Source organism: Ictalurus furcatus, chromosome 10 (assembly GCF_023375685.1).
Source record: "Ictalurus furcatus strain D&B chromosome 10, Billie_1.0, whole genome shotgun sequence".
NCBI lineage: Eukaryota > Metazoa > Chordata > Actinopteri > Siluriformes > Ictaluridae > Ictalurus > Ictalurus furcatus.
The window spans coordinates 5,697,277-5,719,874 of record NC_071264.1 but is presented as its reverse complement, the minus strand read 5'-3'; the positions used below and the strand labels follow the sequence as shown (position 1 = coordinate 5,719,874).

General features: G+C 41.2%; 1 protein-coding gene across 4 annotated transcripts in view; it reads left to right on the top strand.

Annotated features, from left to right (window-relative positions):
• The window catches only part of palm1a (paralemmin 1a), a 37,508-nt gene that overhangs the window by 2,233 nt on the left and 12,677 nt on the right, over window positions 1–22,598 (top strand). For 2 of the 4 annotated variants that reach the window (XM_053634476.1, XM_053634479.1), the window contains exons 1-4: window positions 1,289–1,384; window positions 14,828–14,873; window positions 15,652–15,732; window positions 21,036–21,163. In XM_053634476.1, coding sequence (XP_053490451.1) covers window positions 1,305–1,384; window positions 14,828–14,873; window positions 15,652–15,732; window positions 21,036–21,163 — 335 coding nt within the window. In that variant the 5' untranslated portion in view covers window positions 1,289–1,304. Of the gene's footprint in view, window positions 1–1,288; window positions 1,385–3,999; window positions 6,864–14,827; window positions 14,874–15,651; window positions 15,733–21,035; window positions 21,164–22,598 lie in introns of those variants that run through there. The other 2 variants (XM_053634478.1, XM_053634477.1) reach the window with 2 other exon arrangements.

Genomic DNA, 22,598 nt, shown 5'->3' with positions numbered 1-22,598 from the left:
CTTGACTGTTCACATGCAGATTGGACTATTTCTAGACATTTTTATTGGGATAGTACAATTCTGTCTTGTTTGCTGGATGGATAAAGTGTTACGGAGACTTGCAGTGGGCGAATTCTTACAGTTTAATGGAGTGTTTTGCTCTTCAGTCTCTTCCACGGTGAATATCCCATAAAGCGAAGTGAGATTTCACAACCTGCACATGATCTGTGTGGTCTGTCGTTGGCCGAATAACTGTGTCACTCTGAATAAGTAGCAGGGATATCAGACAGAACCTTGAGTGTTCCCATTGCTAATAGGGAGGCATGCGCTATCTGATATGGGCAGGGCTGTTTTTGCTGAGATTCCTGAAGCAACTGGTTCAGGGTGAAGGGGTTGAAGTGCTTGGCCTTTTACACAGACACTCCCACAGCCTCTCATCGACTACATTAGTGTTCATGCTTGTGCAATCTCACCAAGGGACCATGTCTATTTGAATAACCGAGCCCTTACCCCTTCCACACGGTCATCCTGGGGGAATGTTGCTGTAGAGCCACATACAGTATTCCCCTTGGGAGAGAACGGTCCCTTCTGAAGATCTGTGCGGTTTTGAAAAACCCGACTAATACGTTGCTCATAAATCGTATAAGTCAATTAGGCCACATGAGTGGTTGATAGCGTTCTGTAATTCACTAAGCCTAAGTGCTGTTCAAGATAACTTGGTCTGATCCTCATTGATTTTTCTTTGAAACTTCAAGACAGTAGTTTATTCTCGGGTCAAACGCCTCTTGGTCTCTTCTACGCGGGAATACTTATGACTTACGACCACACAAACAGTCCCTCCAGGGTTTTAGCGATCGCAGGAATGAACGCAATATTCGCAGGAGCTTGCGATTTTTGCAACATTTCATCACAGCGCACGTTCAGCCAACGCCCTCGCGTCGAACATGAGTACAGCTCAAAGGTCTCATTTACCAAACAAACATCACTGTTTAAGACCGCGCGGAACAATTTCATGCAAAAAAAAAAAAAAAAAAGCACAAAAAACTCTTTTTGGAAAAAAAAAAAAAAAAATGCCGCAGCAAAATCGAGCATTTTTGTCTGAAACAATTAGAGAGAGAGAAAAAAAAACACCACGCTTTCCGTGTGTGAACAATATGATTAGCTGCAAGACGTCTTGGTTAGGTCCTGTGTTTGCTGCAGTTCTGAAAGAAAACGTTCAGGAGAACATCAAACTTGCAATCGTTTTCTACTTACCTTACATATAATTGAACAGCCAGGACCCTGGAGTGGCAATATGTGGCTCTTAGGAGTAATAATGGAAGCTAATGACCAACAAACTGCAAACTACTGGGCAGGCTGCATGCCAAATCCCCCTTTTAATAGACCATAGCGTCCGAAGACACAGATAAGTCTATTTGAGTTTCTTTAACAACAGCTTGAAGCAAGTCTGTGATGTTTTCGGACTGCTGATTGCAATATGCTAATATGCTCTTATGCTCCTATTCCTTCTGATATGTTAGCCTCGTAGCACCACAGTGTGAGCACACAATTCCAATCTGACTGTAAATAGAAATTTGTGTATTTGTATTGTTTTTTTTCCCCCTCGGAGTCACTCTTTTTAACGGTGTGAGCTAATGATTTGAAGCTTTAAACTCTAGCAGTTTTCTTTCTCGTTTTGATTGCGGTTGTCTTGCTTATGGTAATGTTGTGTTCCCCTGCTCATGCTGTGTGACTGGTTTTTTTGGACAGTTCGTGGGTGAGGTCTCCATAGAAACTAACAGCATTCTTCCACTTCAGTGGGCAGTTTTGTGACAAATCCCTTTGAAAGGGCACTTAACTGAAAAGCAGCACAAAAAGATGTCAAGTTCAGCATGCTCTTTACACAGGAATATTTGTGCTTAGCAAACACTCACGATGACCCGGTTACATGTTAAAAATGAAATACAGGCACTCTGAAAGTAGCTTTCAGCACTGCTATTGGGGGAAAAAACAGTACAATGAAATAAAATGCTGTTTAAACATGTAACTGATTTTACTGTAACTTTTTAAATTATTGAAGTGAGATACTTATCTCCGGAGGATATACGTTCTTATCACTTTTAACTGTTACACTACCACAGAAGAGATCCACTTATCCACTTTAACATGTTGCATAGTCTATCTATAATCTATCTATCTATCTAACTATCTGTCTATCTATCTATCTATCTATCTAACTATCTGTCTGTCTGTCTGTCTGTCTATCTACTCTATCTATCTATCTATTTATCTATCTATGTGTCTGTCTGTCTGTCTGTCTATCTATCTATCTGTCTGTCTGTCTGTCTATCTATCTATCTATCTACTTGTCTGTCTGCCTATCTATCTATCTGCCTGTCTGTCTGTCTATCTATCTATCTATTTATCTATCTATCTGTCTGTCTGTCTATCTACTGTATCTATCTATCTATCTATCTATCTATCTATCTATCTATCTATCTATCTATCTATCTGTCTGTCTGTCTGTCTGTCTATCTACTGTATCTATCTATCTGTCTGTCTGTCTGTCTGTCTGTCTGTGTCTGTCTATCTACTGTATGTATGTATGTATCTATCTATCTGTCTGTCTGTCTGTCTATCTACTGTATCTATCTATCTATCTATCTATCTATCTGTCTATCTATCTATCTATCTGTCTATCTACTGTATCTATCTATCTATCTGTCTGTCTATCTACTGTATCTATCTATCTATCTATCTAACTATCTATCTATCTACCTATCTGTCTGTCTGTCTGTCTGTCTATCTACTGTATCTATCTATCTATCTATCTATCTATCTATCTGTCTGTCTGTCTGTCTGTCTGTCTGTCTGTCCAGTTTTGGTGAGTCAACAATTGCATGAATGATAGTTGCGTGAATACGCAGTTGTACAGTTGTTCCTAATAAAGTGGACGGTGAGTGTATGTAGGTTACCGTGAGTTGAAAAATGAAAATGAGGCCACAAAACAGAATAACTGAGAAAAATGCTACAACCTTGAAAAACATTACTGCACAAAAGACTCATTCCACTGACAGATATTTTATATTTCAGTAGCTTCGGTATGTAAGCTATAGATTTTAATGCCGGTTAAAATGATCAGAGCGCTTTGGAGCTAATTGTACATAAAGCTTTTACTTGTTACGGTTTCACGTCTCTCACTGGCAGCCATGGCTCACCTCTCACAGAGACAGCATGGGTTTTCATGGTCTAGTTTCTCAATCGGAGGGGGAAACATATGACTGTGTTAGGCCTTTGCTTCATTCTGTGCGCCTGGACAGAGGGTCACTTTGTAGTGTGGAGCCTAAGGGCTTTCACAGCCTTTAACAGGGGTATAAATCAATGGGTGGGGTGTCCTTTAGCTGATGCCCCAGGGGTAGTTTGTTATTGCCTTTGCAGTGAGAACAACTCAGTAATGCTGGACGTGACGTTATTAGTAAATCTTAGAAACAGTGCAACTTTAATGACCATGTGTGATGTTCTTAAAGGGGTCATATGATGATTTTAAAAGTTCATTATTTTGTTTATTGGGTGGAATAGAATAAGTTAACGTGCTTTAATGTTCAAAAAAAGGCATTCTTTTTCACATACGGTACATTATTGCACTACCTCTATTCCCAATCTGTCTGAAACGCTCTGATTGAGTTCCGGTTTCTCCAAAGCTCCGCCTTCCAAAAAGCCCGGAGTGCTCTGATTGGCCAGCTGACCCACTGCGTTGTGATTGGCCAAAAACAACGTGTGTGTCGGGCGTTACATTTCCCTTACCTTAATCATGAGCTTCAGCTTCCAAGGCTTCTAAAGCAATTATAAACACAGTTAATAACGTCGTCGGTTTTACCGTATCGGTTCGAGCCCGAGTCAGATTCTGAAACCGCGGATGATCGAGCGGATCGATCGGAACCGACTTTGCGAGCACGACTCGAGCCGAACCGCTTCACGGCGGTACGTTTTTATTTTGTAACCTTTCATATATGATGTTATAACGGCGTAATTTGTTAACTTTATGTCCTGAAGTGACAACATAAAATACAGTGTAAAAAAATTTTTAATTAATTAAAACCGTTAAAATTACGGCGGCATTATGATTATATTTTAAATCGTGACATAGATGTTTGCGGAAGTAATATCTGGGTAACTGGAGGCGCTTGTAGGCAGGTCTGGAGCGGTGTTCTCTGTTAGATAGAATAAATATATCCCTTTGTGGGAGACTACGAGCTTTGTAACTTTGCAGATCTTACACACGCACAAACAGATACGATACACCCTGAAGGACACGGGAAAGATTCAGAAGCATCATATTAACTCTTTAAGGTTCTGTTGTTGCACATGAATAGACAAGTATCACTGAAACCCTTATGACACATGCGTGCATGGAGTCACATGACACATGAGCTTCTCTAATATACTGATTATTAATGATCCACGATGCAGCTCATGTGATATGGCCTTTGGCTCCTTCTTGCATTCTGAAGAAAACACTTATCCAGTTGGTAGGCGGTGGTGACATTTGGCGTAGTCTTTATTCAGTTATGGTTCTTAATTTCGCAAATCATTAGAGTGAAGACTCTAACATTGAATGATAGTGTAAGACTAGGTACTGCAGAGACAGAAACAGAAGGAGAGAATACACACTTTTGAAATGATGCTAGAATTATAATGAGCTAACTGAGCAGTTTCATTAGATACCCAGTAAATGCACCTGTTTCACCCAAATACTGCTGAACTTGCAGTGAAGCAATCTAATGAAACCATGAACAACCGGCGCTCTATAATGGCTGACCTTGCCCCATTCACATTAGCCTTATTAATGCTATGATTCATTTTTCCATGTTAACTTAACTGTCCAATCTTGTGTCATAGTTAGTGTGAGCACAGTGTATATCAGGGGCAGGTGCTCGAAGTTTAAAAGGGATACATGGATTTTAAAAGACACGATTTTTAAAACACCAACGACAGCAAATGGTATGTTTTACTATAACCACATTAAAAAAGTATGTGGACAGCTGACCATCACACTTACATCAGGTTCTTCCCCAGACCGTTGCTACAAATTTAGAAGCACACGATTGTCTAGAATATCTGTGTATGTAGTAACGTTAAGATTTCCATTCACTGGCGCTAAGGGGCAAACCCAAAACTGTTCCAGCGAGACAATGCTCCTGTGCAAAAAAGCGAGGTCCATGAAGACATGGTTTGCCAAGGCTGGTGTAGAAGAACTCAAATGACCTGCACAGAGCCCTGACCTCAACCCCACTGAACACCAACAACACTCCAGGCCTTCTCCCAAAATCTTGTAAGAAGCCTTCGCTGAAGAGCGGAGGCTGTTATTGCAGCAAAGCGGGGACCAACTCCATATTAATGCCCATGGTTTTAGAAAGGGATACACGGGAAAGACATACGAGTGTGATGGTCAGGTGTCCACATACTTTTGGCCGTATAGTGTTGTATGGTTTGATAGGCGTTTATCAAAAAACAATACACTAGGCATAAGGCAGGATTACACCAGGGATACACACACACACACACACACACACACACACACACACAATCCAATCTACCAACGCATGTTTTGGGAGGTGGAAGAGAACCAGAGAACCTGGAGCAACCCAAACACACTCAGGGAGAACATACGGAGAAACTCTTCACACACAGCAAGGGCTTAGGATCGAACTTGTGATGCACCACCATGTCGCCGTAATATATTTTTTACTATCTTTCACAATGAAAAATAACGTGCAGTTTAAATTTCACCGTAAACCTTCGGTTGCAGAATGATTCTACCGAAGCGAGCTAATATACTACATGAACAAACAGCATGAAATGAAATGTTTATTTACTACACACACATTCAATACGCAGTACCAAACTAGTAATCGATTGAAGATGGGATCTATTTGGCAGCAAATTCACAGTCAGTGATATGAACCCGATTAAGACGACACTCTGATTAAGAAACTAGCATGTAAACAGAGATTATTGATGAGCGTAATCCGACTAAAGTCATCCTCGAAGTAAACACAGATCGTATTAAGACGTGTGGAGTATTCCTGTTTTAGTCGCGTTACAGACATGTACACACCTTAATCACACTATTAACGTCGTGTGGGAGTTTTCACCGCATTGTGCGACAGGACACGATCACACACGGCAGCGCTCAACCGTTTAACGGTAAACAAGAGAGCACGGCTGCGTCCCAAACCGCGTATTTACCTGCTATATAGTAGGAGAAATACATGTATCTCTATATACTATATAGTAGGCAAGTACGCGGTTTGGGACGCAGCCCACGGCTTCAAGCAGTCGTCTATTAGCACGTACAGCACGACAAATAATTAACCGCACTTGAAGCTTTCGTAAAATTAAAAATGAAACACCCAAAACTGTATACGGTCCCATAACGAAGACCAACTGTATGTCAATACGTGAAATTCTGGAGGGACGTCGGACGGCGTGGCGTGGTGACGTAATGACATGTGACGTTAATCGATCTATGTTCTATAACACGTAAAACAGGAACATGAAAGGAATATTCTAAAAGTGACTCATGTAAACACCTTAATCACAATATTATCTTATTCAGAATGAGGTCAAGAATTAGACCACTGCTGTCCATGTAAACATAGTCAATGAGTCATGCGAGTGTCAGGAGCGGCATGCAGTCTCTGTCCAGTCAATTCACACCTCACAGGGTTCACATGAACTACAGGCACGGCCGCTCGTTTTATTTTTAGAAGTCTAATGGCCAAATGTACAACTGTGTCGATGAAACCTGGGGAACGAGGACAGCCCAGAGTTGGCCAGCTGTGATTACAACACCGCTCAATAAAAACGTGACATGGGACAGTGGAACTGTGATAAAACAGTGTGTATGTCTCTTCTCATGTACATTCATGTACTGCTACCATTCGTATACTTTTCTATGGAAGAATAATTTGCACAAGCATAGCATGTTTCAATCAATTTCACTTACATGCACAAGTGAAAAGAATGTAGCGGTGTTTAAAAGTTGAACAGATAAAAAAATTTTTAAAAAAGGCGAACGAATTGAGTCACATTATCGCCGTTTTCGCAGTTTTCGTGCAGCCAACATGATTTGATCGTGTATATTGAAAGAAGTGGAATAAAATTAAACACTAAGCACTTTAAATTAAGCACTCATCAAAGCTCAGGATTAAACCGAGGTCCATGCCATTGGGAGGCAGCAACATTACCCACCGTGCTATTGGGCCACACGTTTCTTACTATAGTCATTTCTTCCTCTCTGCATCCTCACAGATCACGTTCATTCTACGTGACTTGATCGCACTAACTCTACATAATTTAAAACAGTCGCTTGCTCAAATGATAATTTAGTATAAGCAATGAAATCATGTTTTGATGTGAAATATTATTTTTAGGTCAATTATACGTAGTATTTTCCCTTAAATCTGACTGACCACATAGTCCCATTAGTTCAGTGCAATAAATGCACCAGATTCACCCAAATACCGATGTTGTGTAAAACAAATGTACACTAGTGGGTGGTCTTACATTCTCAGCGGTGGTTAAAATGGAAACATTATTGTTGCATGTGTCTCCAAAAGGAAAAAAAAAAAGAAAGAAAATTCCAAACCACCTCCAGTGTGAAAAAAAAATATTGCAGTCTATTCATCACCTTCTTCTGGCATCAAGACAGCAAGAACAAGGAGTGAAGCGAACAGCAGATATGACTGCACAGCTTGCCAGGAAGAAAAAGGTAAACTGCTTTGCCGTGTTGCTGCGGAAGGAACAAAAGTGGGCAGAAGAGTCCATTGAGCAGTGCCATGGAGGAGGAGAGAGTGTATTTACGGTGTTGGAACACAGATTACACGAGCTGGCAGCAGGCATGGGCCATATGAAAGACCTGTTAACAGAAATGCAACAGCACAGTGAAGTACAGAGCTTAAGAGAGCATAGTATAGCTGCCTCGCATACAAAGACGAGACTCTGATGTGCTTTCAGTGGCTGCATCTCATGCTCTGAACTTGAGGCCCGTTTTGGCAGATAATGCTGATAGCTTGACGTCAAAGCAGACTAAAGATCAGCGTGTCATGCTGGAGTGCAGCACAGCAGCTGCATTGAATGCACTAGAGGCTGGTATTAAGGCTGCCTTCCTTGGCAAAACTTGGATCCTCCACCCAGTACTAGTTCTGGTGGTCTTAGACTCAGTTATAGAGCCATACAGCTCATTTTAGAACTGTTATAAAAACAAACAAAAGGCTACATCGTCTACATTTCGGTCAGCTTCACAGCTGATGCAAAATTATGTTAGCTATTGTGCTAAGTGGCAGATTAATCTGACAAACAGGCAAACACAGGCAAGTACACTAGCTGGCTAGTTCTAGCTAGTTAGCTAAGTAACATTAGCATCAAATTCTATCTAAATAGCAAACAAATGAAATATTTGACCTATTTGGTTAAAATAAAAGACTTCTTTTAGCTGTAGCTCTCCATTGTTTCTGAATCTCTAGACTTCCAGTATTTTTATTTTTTTTTTGGCTTTACCATTGATGATGCTACATAGGGTTTTGTAATGGCTTCCATTTACAACCAAATCTTCTAATGTTACTGATTTTGGGCTTTTTTTCTGGCTTTACAACACAGGCATGGATGGTAGTAAACTTGCCAAAATTGGCATGACATATCTGACTTCAAATTAATATTTCAGCCAACATAATATTACATTACAAGTATATTTTTAATTACTTAATGCAGATTCTGCGGCTCTGGAGTCCAGCATAGTTCGGTGATTTTACTGCTTATCAACACCTGTAATAGTAGTGATTCATTTGTGACTTGAATAAAGATCTTTAAGCATGGAAATCAGCAAATAGTGCTTAATACTGGCCCTCTAATACAGATTGCTGTAATATAGGGCCGGTGAATACCACTGCTGTTTGAGAAGAGTACTGTTCTTATGGACGGACCTTTTTTTTTCTTTTCTTTAAACATAGTGGATACACTTGAAGCCACATTTTAAATCCAGCACACAATAGGGAGTTTAGATGTGCGGTGCTTCATGCCGTTGCACTTTGTTGCTGTTAACGGGGCTGTTTTAAGAGCTACAACAGTTCTTGTAAGACATAAAGGGAAAAAACACACCACTCACATTAACTTACAGCCTTTGCTGTGATTTAACTCAGAAGCCTATATCTTGACCTTTACATCCAGTGGTTAACAGAGACAAGATGCAGGACGTGCTCACACATCTGAAAGCAATCACGTCAGATTACCAGTTAGTCTTGAGATTGATATTTGGCACGACCTCTTAATTAGAAATCGCACCAGAAATCGTGGGATTTTTAAAGCAAGACTTTGTTACCCAGCGCTGTTAGTCATCTTCCCTCAGACGAGTCGTCTCAGTGAAATCTGCTCCAAAAAAAAGAAAAAAAAGGAAAGGAAAGCAGAGAAGAAACAAGAAGGATACGCTTAGATTGGCTGGCCAGCACAACTAATTCTCGATGCAGTGTAAAAAAACATCTGTTTTAGCTCAGTTGCTTTTTAGTCATTTCTTCAGAGGAGAGAAATACCTTGCATTCCTGCATTTCCTGCTTTTGACAGGGACAAAACAGAGCTATAATAGTCAGTTAATTGGTGTAAGATGTGATGACAAAAATGTGTTTTGAAATGTTTCAAGAATTTACATTGAAGAGCATTGGAAATAATTCTCATTGAGAATATATATACGTTGTTTGTTTGATGGATAGATCTACCACAAAGCTTCTGTGATCATTCAATTGTCTGGCCCTTGAAACGTGGTCAACCTTCCACAAATCCACAAATGGATTAGCCAATTCCACTGCAGGAGGTCTTCATGTCCGGTAAATATTGAGCTTATGCTATGAGCAGTATGGTATTATATATCCCAGTAGACCTATATGCCCAAACATAAAAAAAAAATAAGCTGGTCCCATTGAATTAGCCTCCTAATAATAAAAGTGTGATTTATTAAAAGTGTGTTATAAGAGAATACCACCATCTTCCCAAACGCTCATAATAGTTAGTTCGTTAAGCTCCATATGAATACATCATCCATATATTGAAGAACTGCTGACGAATTCATAACTAGTCCCATATGTAGATTTAAAGCTGCTGTCATTGATATTGGGGGAATTTTCTAACTTCTGCGAGACTTAGTCACCAAAAGTTGGTCCCTTCAGTCCAAATCTCTTTTCCTGCTTTCCAAAGACATTGGAAAGTGGCTCGGAAAACCATGTCCCCAGCATTCCAGTGCATTGAGAAGCGCCAACACAATAAGGGTGGGGTTTTTTTTCTGTTTGTTTGTTTTTAAGTAGCAACTTAAGGTGTAGAGAATTTGACGAGTTATGAGAATTTCATGATCTGTCAGGCTTTAGTGAGTGCAAAAGTGTTATGGAGGTCTATTACTCTTTTGTGAGCCAGTGAGACCTTTATTACCCATGAGAATAGTTTTATAGATATGAACTTAGTAATGAAAGGATGACAAGTCTACCGGCATTGTTTGTGCAGCTGGAGGGGGGTGGGGATAATGATCAAATGTTTGATGTTTGAATTGGGGAGTTATTTAGAGATAATCTATGCTCCTAAAAGACAGGTGATTTTGGCATCAGGAGGCGGAGGTCTTCTGTGGAACACACTGTCGCTCCTCATAAGACTCAACAAGACTCATATCTCGTACATGGTGTACTGATTGCAAATGTGTGGAATGGAGAGAGTGAGAGGTGATCCAAATATCTCCAAATGTCTGTATCTATATTCGGTGTTCAATCCAAAGTGGGTGGCGCTGACAATTCCTCAACCTCACAATTCCTTAAACCAATGCAACCCTGACCAGGCAGGTACTAAGGATGTTGTAAATGCATCTCGCAGCGCTGCGTGATCATGTTAACGTGCGTAGTCTTTCTCTGTCCTGCAAGCTTCATATCTGATCACTCGCCCGCACCCGCATGAAAATAAAACGTCCCGCGCGTGTAACTTCTTGCTGCATTGGCCAGGATGCCAGTTCTAATGCACACCTCTAGTCTCAAGAAGATGTCCTGTGAACCTTTCTAAAACAAAACGACAACAGCAAAAACAACAAAAAAAAACCCCAGAAACAAATAGTGCGCCTCTTCTTTGTGTCTGTATTTGTATCCATTTAGATATAGTTATATTATCTTATCTGTTCATTCTGAATAATATATTCGTATTTAGCGACATCCTTAATGTCTTAGTAAGTTGTCCATGTACAAATACAGACACAGTATAGAGAGATATTTCAGCAAACATATGAAAACCTCTTTGTCTTGCGATGACGGAATGACCAGATTACCAGTCAAAACATTGCTTTTGCTAGCTCTAGCTAATAAGCATGTGAAAGGCAGAGGAATTTGCGTTTGTTTGCTGATAGACATATGATCTTCACGTCTCGGAATGACCCTGAACGTGCAGCTGTTTATCTCTTAAATCCGTCCGAGATGCCGAGTACACCCGTGAGCGACGTTATGTAATACTCGTACGATAACTTTGACCCACTAACCCTGAATGTATCAGTGCAGAAATTGAGACACACCATTTTTCCTGTGTGCGCCAGACCTCGGGAGTGTTACATTCGTATAGGAGCACGCTTTTAGCTCTAGTAGCCGAGTGTGTTATTTAGGCGCAGTGTTTTGTGCTGCATGCTGTCACGTCATGCTGGCTGGAGCAGGGAGTGAAAGGTGCTGAGTGTGCACAAGCTTATATTATGCGCCAGGATCTACGAACATGAGCCCGGCTTAGCGTAATGCTGCTAGTTAACACCTTATTAAACATGAATCAGGGGCCATTTGATTGCTGGGAGCTGAGCTTCCTGGTGTTGAAAGAGATCTTCAGAATTCTTCCTTTCTGCTTTTAAAAAGGAGGACATGCTCGCGACATACCGAGAATAGCATTGTGATGCCTCAATCCTCTCCAAACTCATTCACTTCTTTCTGCTGTTTATACAAGTGGTGTGTGTTATATGTTAAGGGATCGAGGGAGTGTGTATGAGGGGAGGGAGGGGGGAGGTTATGATGTGAAACACATGTCAGACTGCAGGGTGTCGTAGGCTGGGGCATCGGCACATTCCTCTACTCCCTCATGACCCTCATGAGATCTCCATTCTCCTCATCTTTCAAATGCTCCAACAGTGCCATTGGTGTGTCCATCTGAGTGGCATTTTTAGGAAATGTATGGTACCATTTTAAAGAGATGAAACGATGGTGAGGGTAGGTGTTGTTGCGCACTGGCAGGGTGTGAAATAAATAATGAGACCAAAATAAATATCCTGAACCTTTCGTTTATTGGCTGCTAGAATAGTTAAGACCTATCTGCTTGAGATTTTATTCGAGTGTTGTTGTTGTTGTTGTTTTTTTTTTAATCAGAGGAACAACGGTCTGACTCTCATCCAAGCTTTAGCTGAACCATTGTTATAACTTCTTCTAAACAGTCATGTGTCATTTTAGTGCTCTTAAATGACGCATCCTAATATATCTGGATATGAGCTACGTGGAGTCAAAGAAGCCATAAAGGGGAAACGTCTCAGAAATGTAGTGTCGAATGAGACAGTACACTTTCCCCATTTGTCCATAGAACAGCTCTGCACACTGAAGTGCACTTTTAGGGGAAAACAAAATGGTTTCCTTAAGGATTCTTTGGAGGATTAATGTTTCTAGCGTTCTAAAGGGTTCTTCAGGGGACCAAACTGAAAACCTCTATAGGGTGGTATTTTTTTTTTTGTTGTTTTTTTTTAAATGTGTACTTATGTTAATCTCTCTGTTTCTGCTAAATTGGGTTTGGGAGAAAGAATCCAGTAAGACGGGACGTGCTGTGATATGAGGTACCACCCTGATGAGAAGATAAATAAATAAATAAATAGAAACCCTCATAGAATTTGTAATGGTTTTAATGGGAATTGTATTGGTTTTAATGGAAACAGTAATGGTCCCTGTGGGTCTCTACTGGTAATTTGTTGCCTTCTATTGGTGGCATGTTATGTCTAGTGGATACCATTAAGGACCAATAATGGTAATGGTTTTAATGCTTAGCTGATGGTTCGTAATGGTATTTGTAGTGGAAACCATTTGGATTTCTGTGATGGTTTCTATTGGGGTTTTTTTTCAGCAGAGTTACACCTATCCAGTTGATTATTTTCCTCTAACAGCACATCCCAAAGCGATTTCTTCCTCTTATACAACAGCAATTTGCCATTGATGAAATTTTTTTATTTATTAATGAAGGAGTGGCCATAATGGGCCCACGGTGGCTTAGTGGTTAGCACGTTCGCCTCACACCTCCAGGGTCGGAGGTTCGATTGCTACCGTGGCCCTGTGTGTGCGGAGTTTGCATGTTCTCCCCGTGCTGTGGGGGTTTCCTCCCTCAGTCCAATGATATGCATGGTAGGCTGATTGGCATGTCCGAAGTGCCCGTAGTGTATGAAGGGGTCTGTGAATGTGTATGTGAGTGTGCCCTGTCCAGGGTGTACCCTGCCTTGTGCCCCATGCTCCCTGGGATAGGCTCCAGGTTCCCCGCGACCCTGAAAAGGATAAAGCAGTATAGAAGATGGATGGATGGAGCGGTCATAGTTTTTAACCATTGGTAGTTGCATTAAAATTGTGGAATGTCTACAAGACTTGGCTTATAGTAGCTATAAAAGCTGTCTTTCCATCAAAATCCTCTCATTTTTTTTTCCTCCGAGAAAATGCAGCTGGTCCTGTTCCTGAGAAACAAGTCATATCCTATTCTTGGGAGATAAGGAAAGTGGATTTTAAGTCCTACTTTCCCTTCCCGTGTAATGTTTTACAAAAGAGACGTGTTATCGCTTCCAAAATGTACAATGGTTCAGGAACTGTAACTGATTTCCTTTGGAAGAGCTGATATTCGTATGTCCATTGTTAAGGAAACTTGTCTTTTGAACGTGTGAGTTCAGGGCTGAAGGAGCCCCTCAGATGAGTAACAAAATCTTCTTTAAACACACATTCACTTGTCTTGACTTTCTTCGAAAACGGATTTCGAAATGACTCGCATAACCGAAATGCATCGCAGACGTTATATTTCAAATATTCCCTCCCTCGCGGATCTCCAAAAAACACGAAGCCAGAAATGAGACAAATGGATGCTTCTTGAGTAATACAGTGTAAGGAAACCGCTGCTGTTTTGGTTAAACCTGCTTCATTATTACTGAAATGCGGTGAGAAATATTACAGCCTCGTCCCAAGCGGAAACCTTTCGCCGACTTCTTTAACCGAAGATGCGATGATAGAACTCTCACAAGGGCCCGTCATATTACATTGTGTCTGCTTCTATCATTTTCTTCTTTCTCTGACGGACTGTACCATCTTGGCTGACGTTCTCCACAACTCAGTATTCTTTCTGCTGTTTATGTCTCTACATCGAGGCCTGATATTAAGTGTTACAAAGTGTAACACAGTGTATACAGATACTATCTGCTTCAATAACATTCATATATATATATACACACACATATGTAGAATGTAGAATGTATATATAGAATATATACAGTAATTATATATATATATATATATATACATATAAAAATTCAGAATGGTTATCAATGAGGCACCATAACTCTTCAACCAGAAACACTGAGGAAGAGTGATAATGCATGTTTATGGGTGTGCATGTTATTGTGCAAACTCAAGAAACTGGATTACAAAGGAAGGAACTGAATGCATAGCCATTCTTGGACTCTTGCTGAAAATGTACAGAAACTCCGGACACGACAGAGAAAACACGACAGGGAGAGAAACGGTGCTTACTGCATTGTTCTCTTTCGAGATGTTTCTCATCTCTCTCTCTCTCCCTCTCTCTCTCTCAGGATGTCTGAGGCGTTGTCACAGCAGGAGAGGCTCCAGGCTATAGCAGTAAGTAAGATGCTTATTCTGCATGTTCTTCTGACTGCTGCAGATCTCATGACTTTATTCGTAATTCTTGCAAAATAACACCTCGAAAAAATGCCCGTAAAACGCCCCACGCGTTCATTTAGAATTGTAAGTCCTCTTAGTTCAACTCTGGAAAAACACTCCATTTATGTTAGTTTTTGTCAAGGATTGCACTAATCCTGAAAGGAACGTGTGTACAGTCACGTTTCAGTCTCTGAGGTGGAGTTTGGCTAGTTTATGTGATCGACATCCATGCAAATCCATACAGCCCCCATCCCCACCTTCACCCCCTCTTCCTCGGATTCCGCTCATTACAGGAAATAACCGAAAGGACTAAAATACACCCGAACACTATTAATAGGTTAAACCAAATACAGGTGCAATTAATTAACGCAACCGTAAGAGTATCAAAGTAAAAAAATACCTCAAACTTTGAACTTCCTGTGAAACTTAATGAAGACCTTTTTTTTATTATTATTATTTTATTTGGAAGGTACAACGCACAAGCATGATTCTGTGTAGAGAAGGCCAATCAGTGACTGGGTAAAGGGGAATGAGATCGTTAGTTAGAGACGCAGCCTAGAACTCGTGTGAGTGTGTGTGCAGGGTCAGGTGTGTGTATGCAGTGCATGCAAGTTTTCTTGCTTAGTTTATAGTAACTGCGAGTAAACCAGTCCTGCACTTTTGGAAACATGAGTAAGTTTGGAGCGCCACTCGAATCCGATAGAGTTACACTGAACCTGTTTTTGTTTCCTCTCAGGAGAAGAGAAAGAGACAAACAGAGATAGAAAACAAAAAAAGGCAACTGGAGGATGACCGCAGACAGCTGCAGCACCTCAAGGTAAGACTTTTGGCATTGAATATGACCGGAATTGTTATTTTTTTTTAGAGCACAAGTCTTGCGTAACGTTCTTCCAAAATGGCGGTCAGGTCACATTTCAGGTGCTGTACGCCAATCGCTGAAGATTACTCACTTTGCTCTGTGTTGTTCATTTATGAGTGCTGTTTACTGGAGCGGCCGTTTACACTAAGGCAAGTCGAAAGAGTATTAGGGATGGGGGCGGCGGGGTGTGGGGGGAGGCGGGGGTGTTCTGGAGATTCTGGGTGTCTCTATGTGGAAGTGTCCTGAAGGTTTCAACTCGGGCCAAGGACACTCATCTGTCAGAGACAGGAAGAAGAAAAATCTGTTTTTGGGGGGTTGGGGGGGGGGGCGGGGGGGTTGAGGGGGCTGATAGGACATCCTGTGTTGGTTGAGTGTGTGTGTGTGTGTGTGGGGGGCCATGTTTCCTCTGGTTAAATAGGTCTTAGTTGTATCGCACACAGTTTTCTAACTTGACTCAGAGTGTTTCGTGCTCCTAATTTTATGCCCGGATTTATGACACACCAGTACACAGGCTTATTACGTGTTGCAAGGTAGAATTGATTTCTACCGAGCAACTACTCAGTAAAAGAAACTAGTTTTAATCCGCATCCATGCCTTTTAGTGTTAGTGATCAAACTTTAAAGAGCAACTTCAGCAGAGGAGGACTTTTGCAGCGCTGGCCAGAGATAAGATCCAAAAAGCTCTCCATTAGCAGTTTCCATGGAGCTCGCATTCGCAGTCAGCAAAATGCAATGAGAGAGCCAGAGAGAGAAAGGGAGAAAGAGAGAGAAAAATGCCCGTTGAACAGTGGGGCAGTGGGCTTTTTGAAAGAGGAGCTGCTGTGATGTTTTAACCGAATAAAATGAATCTGTGAAAGTGGCACTTTACTTTACTTTAAAGCATTGTATTAAAGTGCACCTATTATGTTTTTGAAATGTGCCTAATTCTGTTTTAAAGGTCTCATACAATAGATTTACATGCCTCCAAGGTCAAAAAACACTTTAATGTGCTCATAATTTAAACTGCAGCATTACCGTTTTCCCCCAGTGTCACAAATGACTCGTTAAATGATCCGTTCTAAATGATTTATTCGAAACTCTTCCTTTCAGAGAGCATACTCTGCTCTGATTGGTCAGGTGTCTCAGTCTGTTGTGATCGGTCTACCGCTGTCAGCGAGCAGCCGATGAAGACCAGAGGCGGGGCTTTGTATTACAAACCTACATAGGTTAGTACAGGAAGTAAAGTCTGGAATCACTAATGACTCGATTCAGCTGTTCAGAATCGATTCCTTCTTTTAGGAGTCGATAACTCCGTTTGCCGTGCGCTTTGATTTGTGAAACTTTTCGGATTTTTTACATTCACAAACAGCTCGATAACACACTACACGAAAGGTAAGATCTGAAAAACCATAATAGGTGCACTTTAACAACTATATTCGCATACTAAGTGCAGTATATTGTGATATTTATCCCGTCACACACACTGTCCAATCAATGAACAAATGGACAGTATTCTTTACTGTAACGCATGAAGACAGTAGAGCATTACCGACTTGAAATACACTACATGGCCAAAAGTTTGTGGACACCTGACTATCACACCCATATGTGGTTCTTCCCCAAACTGCTTCCCAGTTTCCCTTCACTGGAACCAGGGGCTCAAACCTGTTCCAGCATGACAATGGTCTGAGAAGGTTGGAGCAGAAAAACTCGTGTGTCCTGCACAGATCCCCGACCTCAACCCCACCGAACACCTTTGGGATGAACTGGAACACCGCCTGCGCCCCCAGAGACATCAGTACCTGATCTCTCTAATGCTCTTGTGGCTGAATGAACACAAACCCCCACGGCCACACCCCAAAATCTAGAGGAACGCCTTCCCAGAAGAGTGGAGATTACTATAACAGTAAGGGGAGAGTAAGTCTGGAATTTAACAAGTACGTATGGGTATGATGTTCAGGTCTCCACAAACATCCGCCCATGCCCCACATCATTCTTATTACACCATGGATGAGTCCTTGTGCTCTAATGCACTCCTCAACCCTAACAGATTCATTATCAAGCTACTGGTAGATATTACATTTTAAGCCGTCACATCCAATACCATGACTAACCCTGTATTGTTTTGGCTCCGTGGCTTCCACTGTGAAATGAGTACATCCTGTACATCACTGTACAGTCCCACAGTGAGTGCACCTGCATTCAGAGTGTTGTACATTATGAGCGCTTTCGGTGCGATTTCCACAGTCACCCTAGGCGCTTTGCTCTTAGGACACGAATTTGCTTGCCTTTTGTTTTTTGCTTTCAGTTTTATTTCTGAAGAAATGATCTGACTTTACCTCTTTCGGAACAATCGCTACAGACTGGATGCATGTTAGGAGCGCGTTGAGGCCTTTGTCTTCTATTTTAGATCTCATTGTATCAGTGTGGAGGAGGATGTGCGCGTATATGTGTGTGTGTGTGTGTGTGTGTGTGGACGTGTACGTGCTGCACGCTCTTCCAGCAGCTCTTACGGGAGTATTGAATGAGCGCTGTCTAATATTCATCGAAGTGTGGCTTGCAAGGCAATATTCCTGCAGAACCATTCGATCAAAATAGTCAATGTTAAATGTTTTATGGGACCTCTGCAAGGAAGTAGACTGACATCTACAAAAGCTTGATCAGGAACAGCTGGGAGAAGCAAGAATGTCCGTGGCCTGTGATGCATTGTATGTTATGCCAAGAAGCCTCCAGGGGCTGAAGTATGGCCAAAAAATACAACTCGGATTGATTGGGCAACGCATTCTATCCTACGTGCCGTACTTCCCTTTGTCTTCATGTGACAGCTTTAGTATTTGCTCGGACATTGTTTTCAGCCACAAACGGTTTAGAAAATGACTGTTGCGAAAATCTGGCCCCTTGTTTCTAAACTCGCAAGTTGGCCTTTAATACTACTGCTGCGCTCGTGATAAACGATTTCCTATTGTGCCAGTATCATGTGGAACGTTATTGATTTGCAGTTTGAATTACACTACTAGGTCCCATCGCTTTCAAATGTAAAATAAACAAAATAAAAGCAGCGTAGTGGTGAAGTTTTCAGTCGTGCCAATCTCTGGATTACTGGAACTGAGATGGAAGCAAGCCCAGCAGTGAATGTCAGATCAGGCCTGTCTGTTGTATTATTCTCCAATGAATTGCCATTTCCTGTCTGCTTTTTCACTAGTCAGCTGATTCTTAAGCAACAGTGGCTCGAATGTCTGCTAATTAACTGAGAAACAGACCCACAGTGCCTCCTTTAGCTGCTGCAGAGTGTCCGTTTTGTACATTCTGACCGTGATGGATGAAATCAGCTCAGGCTTGGCTGACCTCGGATCAGGGGTTTGGATCATTTACCGCCAACAGGCTTAGCTAAGAGCAGAACGAGTGCCACACCCTGTGTCCAGCATGGCCCTCTCAGAGGATCGGTTGTGGGTTCAGAAAACCAGGGGCTCAGCTGGCATCAGCACGTCTTAATGGCTCTTCGTCATGGCAGGAGGATGCATTAGCTTCCTAATTGACTGCAAGCTTTTGCCTTTGTAGTGGATCCTTGCAAACTAAAGAGGAGAGAAAAGGGGCAGGCGAGCACGGGCGTAACCTTGTTTTGAAACGTGCTCGGGATAAGGATATGGGCGGGGTGAAAAAAAATTGAACGGAACGTCCGCGATCAATGAGAAACAGACTCACAGTGGTGACCTTTGTGGTGAATCGTAACACGGTAAAAGCATTTTCTAAATACAGTGCCTGCAAGGTTTGAGCGGCCTTTTAAGATTATTACTTGTCACACTTTATGAGGAAAAAAAAAAACAATGTCTTGGCCAAATTCTACAGTAGACGGTGATAACGTGAGTTCTCTAGGGTTAATTATACGCTGAGCAGCGCTTAAAGAAAAATGACGACTACATTCTGCTTACATCATCAGTCGGGTGCTTCAGCAGGAAACGGGGTTACATAAACAGAAACATTCTACAAAGCGAGATCATTAGGATATTTTTTTGTCCATTAGCATGTTTTGTTTCACCATTTCACCAATACTACCATCATATTCAGATGTGTCCCATGAGTTTTGCACCATCTATGCCATCCTCTTGTTGATAACATTCATATAACCATCGTAGCAGCGGTCATACTTCATCGGCCACTGTTGAGCGCATTCTAAGACCATCGATTTCGTCTCACAACAGTGTGCAAGCCAGCGTTCCCTGCTGTGTATCAAGTTACCAAGAATTGGCTGTTTAACATCTATCACCAGTAGGCTAACCTACACATTGGGATTCAGCAACTCATAAATCTATAGAAACAGCAACAACTATGCAAAAGAATGCATCAAATGTAGTCATTAGACCGCAGTCTTACCGTAGTTTTTATATCCGCTCCTTCCAAATAAACACACTGAAGTCGTTAGCCTGACTATCACTTTGTTTTTTAAAGTGGAAGGTCGGGGGTTCAACCCCCTGGCAGTGCTGGTTCAAGCCCCAGCATGGCCCCTAACCCTCTCTGCTCCAGGGGCGCTGTACCATGGCTGACCCTGCACTCTGACCCCAACTTCCTGACATCCTGGGGTATGCGAAGAATTTCACTGTGCTGTATCATATATGTGACCACTAGAGACTCATTATATAGCCACAAGCAGCGATTTGCGGGGTCCAAGCACCCTTCTCATATGAAACATTAGTTGAAATATTGCTTAACATATAAAAAGAAAAGAAGTTATATCACAATATCCTGTGTTTATGCTGTGTTTTCTTCTAGTTTCGACTGTAAAGTAGCTAGCTAGTTGAAACAATTGAACATGTTCATTTATTCATTCGTCTTCAGTAACCACTTTGTACTGGTTGGGGTCGTAGTAGATCTGTCGTTTATTTATAAGCATACACACACACACACACACACACACACACACACACAACTACATATTTGCATACAAATTTCCTCATGTTTCCAAATATAGAGTTAATATTATATAAAATAATAGAGTATAATGTAAAGTATTATACAATAATAGAGTATGATATAAAATGGTACTGAATTGTTACATTGTGTTAATAACTTAAGTTAGTACTCACCCACTGCAGAAAACGAGTAATTAACTACTACGTATCCCAGTACATAACAAAACGGTCTTATTTACAGTTTACATCAGTTTACATTTTAAAGTATTTTAACAAAAAGCACGTCTAACATTAAGGGGCCCATTTTGTGACCTTGCTCCTGAATATATCACATAAATGCAATGTTTAGTAATTTTATATCCGTTTCGTTTCTCAGTCAAAGGCACTGAGGGAGAGATGGCTGCTAGATGGAGCGCCCTCTGCTGGCTCGGAGGAAGACGAAGCAAAGAAACAGCTTCAAGAAGATGAAGCCAAAACTAAAGGACTTGAGGAGGCTATTCTGAGGTAATATTGGTATTATTAAATACTAACGTATTAATACTTTAATTAATTAATGCTAATACTTTAACATATTAAAGTATCTTTAATTATTGGCACCCTTGGTAAATATGAGCAAAGAAGGCTGTGAAAATTTGTCTTTATTGTTGAACCTTTTGATCTTTTGTTAAGAAAAATTCACAACAATACTCTGCTCTCATGGATATCAAACAATTGCAAACACAACACAGGTTTATCAATATATATATATATCTGTTAAATATAGGTCTGCAACAGTTATTGGTACCCTTTCAGTCAATACTTTGTGCTACCTCCCTTTTCCAAGATAACAGCTCTGAGTCTTCTTCTATAATGCCTGATGAGGTTGGAGAATACATGGCGAGGGATCTGAGACCGTTCCTCCATACAGAATCTCTCCAGATCCTTCACATTTCGAGGTCCATGCTGGTGGACTCTCGTCAGGTTTTCTATGGGGTTCAAGTCAGGGGACTGGGATGGCCATGGCAGGACCTTGATGTTGTGGTCAGTAAACCATTTTTGTGTTGATTTTGATGTGTGTTTTGGATCATTGTCCTGCTGGAAGATCCAACCACGGCCCATTTGAAGCTTTCTGTCAGAGGCAGTCAGGTTTTCATTTAATATCTGTTGATATTTGATGGAGTCCATGATGCCATGTATATCTAACAAAATGTCCAGGTCCTCTGGCAGAAAAACAGCCTCAAAATATTAAAGATCCTCCTCCATATTTAACCGTGGGCATGAGGTGCTTTTCCACATGGCTACCTCTCTGTGTGCGCCAAAACCACCTCTGGTGTTTATTACCAAAAAGCTGTATTTTGGTTTCATCTGACCATAGAACCCGATCCCATTTGAAGTTCCAGTAGTGTCTGGCAAACTGAAGACGCTCGAGTTTGTTTTTGGATGAGAGTAGAGGCGTTTTTCTTGAAACCCTTCCAAACTTGTGGTGATGTAGGTGACTTCAGATTGTAGTTTTGGAGACTTTCTGACCCCAAGACACAACTAACTTCTGCAGTTCTCCAGCTGTGATCCTTGGAGGTTTTTTGGCCACTCGAACCGTCCTCTTCACAGTGCATTGAGACGATATAGACACATGTCCAATTCCAGGTCGATTCATAACATTTCCAGTCGACTGGAACTTCTTAATTATTGCCCTGATGGTGGAAATGGGCCTTTTCAATGCTTGTGCTATTTTCTTATAGCCACGCCCCATTTTGTGAAGCTCACCAACCTTTTGCCGCACATCACAGCTAGATTCCTTGGTCTTACGCATTATCATGAATGACTAAAGGGAATTTGGATTATGTGTTTCCACATATTTATACCCCTATGAAACAGGAAGTCATGGGTGAACAATTTCCTGTTCTTAGTCACGCAGGTGTACTAAAAAAAAATTAAAATATCAATGGGAATATACTTCAAA